Source organism: Teleopsis dalmanni, chromosome 2 (assembly GCF_002237135.1).
Source record: "Teleopsis dalmanni isolate 2A chromosome 2, ASM223713v2, whole genome shotgun sequence".
NCBI classification, from domain to species: Eukaryota; Metazoa; Arthropoda; class Insecta; order Diptera; family Diopsidae; genus Teleopsis; species Teleopsis dalmanni.
In genome coordinates, this window is record NC_051847.1 from 33,040,189 (window position 1) to 33,047,133 (window position 6,945).

The following is a 6,945-nucleotide window of genomic DNA, read 5'->3' on the forward strand; positions in this document are numbered from 1 at the left end:
ACATAACAACATATATTATTAATGATATGATATGATGATATATATGAGATGATATGATATTATATTGAAATGCAGGAACTATTTCCAGTACATTAAGAGTACTCATTTAAGTATACAAATGTATGATTTTACGCACTTAGTGAAATATTTGTGTAAATTTATCAATCTGCTGCATAATAGCACTATTTATATCAGCAATAATTATTTCAACACAAAATGCAATACTTAACAGCTCAATTTCTTAGCTGTTTATAGTTGCAATTTTAAACCTTATTAATATGGTTTTAGACATTTAAAAAGAAGCATTAATCTGATGAAACAATCTTGATGCGATAACAGTGAATATACATATGACATGTATTTTGGGTATAAAACACACATTGTCAGGTGGATTCAGGATTGTTAATGGATTGTTAAACCTTCTAAGGCTAAATCGAAATTTACATTAAAATAGGAAATCTAACATCTATAAAAATTATGAGAAGAAGAGTATCTACAACATTTTATGGGACGCTGTTTCGTTCTGAAAGGCTATCAACATAAACAATATAAACCACACTATGTGAATCTGAGCTAATGTATTAATGTATTTATGGTGAAAGTGATTATGACAGATATTTTTTTTTAAGTAATTTAATAATACTTAATAACGAATATATCTCCGTGAAAACTATTCGTATTCTATTCGTATTTCGTATGTCGTATTCGTTTCTGAAATATGGAAATACAACTATTGTTTTAATTACTCTTCAACTTTAAACTAAGACTAAGCTTTAATATGCAATTTTAGTTTTAAAAACATGCGAGTGAGGAATAACTTAGTCAAAAAATAAATTTATCTAAATTTGTATCTATATCTATACATTAGAAGTTGATTTTTTGAAAAGTTTTTCCAGCACTTTTGCAGAAAATGTGATCGTTCTTATTATTTTATATTTTGTCTTTATGCTTATAACATAGGTATCAATATATTATTCTCTTATGAACATAACTTCTTAAAGAATCAATCACGTCCATATACTAGTAATCGTTATGTGGAATTAGAGCACTGAAAAAACATTTGATTTTTGTTCCCTAAAAATTTTTTTAAATTAAATGCTTTTGAGATACTTTTGGTTTTTTTTTTGGCTGCATTCTTTTTGGTTTTTAAGATACTTTTGTAGTTTTTTGACTGCGATATTTTTGAGTAGAGTTCTTTTACACACTTTGTTTCTCGATAATTATGGAAACAATCGACTTACTTCTGTGTTTCGGAACACGAAATCATTTATCCGATTTATAAGCAATAAGTAGGAAGCCCCTGTATATTTAAAAGTATAAATAATTAAATCATTCTTAATTATGAAATAAAATAAAAAAGTATTTACTTGTTTTGCACTGAATTAAATTCTTTGAATTTTCAAACAGAGCAGATATCGTTGAATTCTTTATAAGTAACAAATCGTAAACTCTTTACTCATTAAACTAAAGGCTTTAAAATTAATAAATTAATTATAAATAAAATATTTATAATTCATTTAATGTTGGCCCAGACAAATAAAAGACTCAAGAAGCGATAATCTGAGAGAAATTGCCCCATGATTAAATTCTTTTAATAATCAAGCAGAGCAAATATCGTTAAATTCTTTATAATTAATAATTCGTAACCACTTCACTCGTAAAACTAAAGTCTTAAAAATTAATAAATTAATTACAAATAAAATATTTATAATTCATTTAATGTTGGCCCAGACAAATAAAAGACTCAAGAAGCGATAATCTGAGAGAAATTTCCCCATGATTAAATTCTTTTAATGATCAAGCAGAGCAGATATCGTTAAATTCTTTATAATTAATAATTCGTAACCACTTCACTCGTAAAACTAAAGTCTTAAAAATTAATAAATTAATTACAAATAAAATATTTATAATTCATTTAGTTGTGACCCAGACAAATAAAAAACTCAAGAAGCGATAATCTGAGAGAAATTGTCGCATGATTTATGTGTGTATATAAGTTATTTAATACAATATCTACACAAAATAATTCAAAGTCTTTAAGAGTTTATAGTTCGAATAAAGCGATAAAGCAATAAAAATCGTAATAATGAATTATGATAATCGCTTAATAATTGTGAGCAATTAAAATCACATTCAGAAGAAAAACGATTTTATTTGGCACATTTCTGGGATTACAGTCTCGAAAAAACTCGACGGACGGAAGTACATAAAATCTTTTGCTTCCGAGGTTTCAATTAAATTAAATTGCCTGTAAAAATAAGAATGAGTAAAGAAAAAATTAGTATTGTGGGCAGGTAAGAAATCGGTAAATAAATATTAAATATAACTTTAAAGAAATAAATTTAATATGAATTTAAAAAAAACTTAAAATAGAAAACGTTTTTATTTTGAACTAAAATAAAAATGTTATTTAATTTTTTTTTTGCCTGCAGTGGCCTTATTGGACGCGCTTGGTCTATGCTATTTGCTTCTGTGGGATATCAAGTTGTGCTGTACGATATATTGCCAGAGCAAATTAGTGCTGCTTTGCAGGAAATCGAGCAAGAATTGCATAAACTAGCTAGGAATGGCACATTGCGTGGTACACTGACTGCACAGCAACAATTCAAGTGCATTTCCGCAACAACTGACATCAAAGCTTTGGTGCGCAATGCAATGTTTATACAAGAATGCATACCTGAACGTATCGATTGGAAAAAGTCCTTGTATCAACAACTGGACGCAGTAGTTGAAGCGCATACAATAATTTCCAGTTCGACGAGTACATTTATGCCATCGCTATTTAGTTCTGACATGAAACATAAGGAAAATGTAACTAACCATTTTACTATTATTATTGTTTTTGTTGTTGCATAAACTATTTTCAAAACTAATATTTATAAATATTTCATATGTATTAAAAGGTAGTTGTTTCACATCCACTAAATCCACCCTACTATATACCATTGGTGGAAATAGTACCGGCACCATGGACTAAAGCAGAGGTTGTTGCAAGAACACGTTCACTTATGCTTGAGATTGGACAACGCCCTGTAACGCTAACACGTGAGATACAGGGGTTTGCTACCAATCGTATACAATACGCCATTCTAAACGAGGTTTGGCATTTGGTTGAGGATGGTGTATTGACAGTGGCTGATGTGGATAGTGTTATGACGCATGGTTTGGGTTTACGATATGCATTGTTGGGTCCATTAGAGACTGCACATTTGAATGCAGATGGTGTGTCTGATTACTTTCAGCGTTTTGGCAAAGAAATATATGCTGTTAGTCAAACTTACGCACCTACACCAAAAATTGAGGATGGTCCTACTTTGCAGAGAATAGCACAACAGTGTGAAGAAATGGTGCTTCATGATAAACTGGCGGAGAGAAGAGTACAACGTGATCAATTCTTAAAAGAATTAAATGAGTTGAAAAAACAATTCTAAGTAACTAAAAGGAATTTATAAAAATAAGTATGTATGTTCATAGTATCTGATTTATTTATAAAAATAGACAATGTTATATACATATCTTAAATTTGTAGTTATTACTAATATTTTTATCTAAGAATACTTGGAATTGTTTTGAGGAAACTTTGCTTTGACTACCCAAGTATAATGTGGATCATATAATGTGTGCAAAAAGTTCTAACAGAAGTTGATAGACTTAATGTCAATAATAATACGTATTATGAAGCAATAAAGGTCTGAAATAAAAGGCAAATTGGGGAAATATGTTCTTTGTATATAAACGTTTTATATATACATAGATATATAGAAATAGTGTTTATGTGTTAAGCTGTGTATTGATATGTTTCATACATTGTATATAGCTAAATGAGCTGCTTGCATTAACAAAAGATGTAGTTATGCGAACGGAAGCCACTCCAGCTTTAACTCAATAACAAGATCCGAGAATCGAAGGGCCCAAGTCGTTTCGTGGTCCACTTCGACTAATCCTTCACTTCAGTGGAGCCACTTTTTGGACAGTGCGCTGTCCCAAAGTCCCACCATATATATACATTGTATATAAACCTGAACCTGACAAGTTGCTTGTTTTTAAAATTGGTAATTATTAAGTATGGATAATTACTTGCTGACTGGCAATTCTAGATAATTCTTAACATTTTTATTAAAGGTCAATATTAAAATAGATCTATTGCGCATAGTGTTACTTTTTAACTCTATATATTTTGGCCTTTTATCAAATCGAACGCAGAGTAAAATTCGTTATTTTAGAGTATGCATTAATCCTCAAAAACGCTAACAAAGTGAAGAAGTCTTTGTTTACTAAGAGCAGAGCATTCACAGAAAAGGTACTTTGATCTTTCATTGTTGATGTTTCAAGGCCAACAGATATCGGTATTAAAAAGGCACAAAGTCCGTAAGTTGATACCTCAGTAAGTTGATAGCTCACTAAGTTGATACTTCAGTATGACATGTTAGTAAGTAACTAATTAACTCACTCTCCACATATATATAATCACTCACTATATAACTCAAACTCTCTCATATATATGTATATATATATAATCTTACATCTATATCTATATTAATATTCTTTTTTCTTCTATGGTACAACGAATGCTTTTGAACATTTGAATATTAAACGTGGTATTGTCAATTTTCTTTTGGCGTCGCGTAGAAACTGCCGTGTTTTTATAGTTACCTATAAGTCCACTCTGCTTAGCGCATGTTTATTAGTTTATTAGCTTAGTTTATTCAAGATACTCTTTGCTGATATAAAAGAATCTATAAGTGAACGAGAGAAATTAAGTCTATTTGAACACTGGGGAGTGCAAACAGACATGCGACAGTCGAGAAGATTTATTGATTCTGAACACATCAAAGTTGACGCTATCTTTAACCTTAATAGAAACGATATTAAACTCTACAATGAACTACTTACAGAACTTCTTTAAACTCGTTTATCATATGAAGAATATAGGTGTGGTAAAAAGTTATTCCTCTCGACTGCGTCATGTGAAACAAAGTTCATAGCCCACAGCAATTACGAGATTTATAAATAAGCTAGAATTGTTTTAGCTGAACTTTTAGGTGCACAATAGATCTCTTAGGCCGTAGTGCGTTCATAGTCTATTGTTTCATAAAAATAAAATTGCAGCACTACAATTTCCTAAATGGCTATGAACTAACTATAAATACTTCTGAAAAATGAATGGAAGTAATTGGGATAGTGAGGCATACTCAATAATAAATATAATTTTAGTTTAGTATAATCTTTTATTTTAAAATTACTTTCCAAAATGTGACTTTAAATTTTTAGAATTCTTCAATATTCGTTGTCTAATTCAAGCTCCCCAAAAATCACGTCATACTCGACTTGAGTATACTTGAAGAGGAAAAAGAAAACAAATCCTTTGAAAAGGTTTTTCATTTCACATTTCTCATCTTATTTGGTTTGGGTACTTTCCTTGCAAAGCTTTTCTACTTCTCTTTCAAAATGTTAAAAAGTAGAAAAATGTCTACAGACGACATTAATGAAATTAATTTCTGTGGTAACCGGAAACGGTTAAATAAACTTCATCGTGTCGCATTTCCGCTTGTTTGTGCATTGCGCCTCCGTTTGACAAATGGTCTGAAGCATTTGTTTTCAGTGCTGACTGGTTTTTCCTAACATTGACTCTCTAAAATGAAAAATGAAACTTTAATAATGAATAAGAAATTTTCGTACCGTTTTTTTCCTAAAAGCTTAATTTATTTTCGCCTCACTGATATGACTTGTAAAAAAGTATCTCGCAAAAGAATACATTTATACACCGTAATAAATTAAAAATGAAAATCAAAAAAAAAAAAAAAAACAATAAGAATATATTAAAAAAATTTGAGAAAAGACTTAGGATTCCTTTGCAGTATTTCTTAGATTCAGTTCATCTACTTGAGCAACTGTGACTGGAATGTTAACACAGAGAGAGAGTGAGATATATTCCAAGACAAAAAGTAGAAAAAAATACTTATTCATATTGAAGCGAATAAATATAAAAAGAATATCTTAAATGCTTTGAACGACAAATCCTTTTTCGACAACTTTTTTAAAAAAAATGTAATTTTTGAAATTGAAAAAAATGTTCAAAAGAACTTCATTATCCTTAGACTGAAATGCATACAATACTAAATTTGCTGACTAATTTTCAATTTAACATTGAAAACGTATGCGCGGATTTTAATGAACTTTTCGTGGTTTCCCATTGTTCCAAACAGACGCGCCGCAGGACATTTTATTTAATTTCCATATCCCATGCGTGTGTATGTGCACTGCCAAGTGGAAATCATACAAAAAATTACCAGACAATAGTAGTAGAAGTTCGTATTATTACTACTATTATGGATGCACTTACTTTTTCTATTTTTTTGTAATTAATTCTGATGATAATTTAAACAATGAATCCATGGTTAGTTTGTGGCAGACTGCGTAATCATTGCATTTCCAATTTGACAGTGAAAATGGAATAATTGGGATTGAATGATGACTGACAATGCAATATGGCAAAACATTTTCATATGAAAATTACATATGGAGTCCATTGAGTTATAATTTCTTCATATGCACTTTTTCCAGTTAATCCGATAAAGTTTTATTAGCAGCTGATGCCGTTCTCCTCCTATATTCACTTTTGTGATATGCTTACTAAGCAGTTATGGTTGTGAAATATAATGTACACATTGTCATTATTTTACTATTTTTAATATAACTTATTTTTTCAATTAGAAAATTCAAATAATTCCATTACACTTTATAAAAAACTTACAATAAAAGAATAGTAAATTGATTTTTAAATTTTTTGAGACTGCATGTACCAAGGGTTGAACTCGTGCCCTGCCAAATTTGAAGCTCAAAGTCAGTGTTTATTAGCCAACAGAACCAAAAGCATACTTGGCTTGTATGTTTCAACTAAGAGTTAATTAATAAATAATAAAATTTTATGGTTATAATTTACTA

The 6,945-nt window shown here is 29.7% G+C and overlaps 1 protein-coding gene across 1 annotated transcript; it reads left to right on the plus strand.

The window, feature by feature from the left end:
• The first annotated feature begins 2,122 nt into the window (after positions 1-2,122).
• LOC119682951 (lambda-crystallin-like) lies at positions 2,123-3,490 on the plus strand. Its single transcript, XM_038096528.1, has 3 exons — positions 2,123-2,294; positions 2,433-2,811; positions 2,904-3,490. Exons 1-3 carry the CDS (start codon positions 2,263-2,265, stop codon positions 3,429-3,431), a joined length of 939 nt encoding a protein of 312 aa, XP_037952456.1. The 5' UTR covers positions 2,123-2,262; the 3' UTR covers positions 3,432-3,490.
• The last annotated feature ends 3,455 nt before the right edge of the window (positions 3,491-6,945 follow it).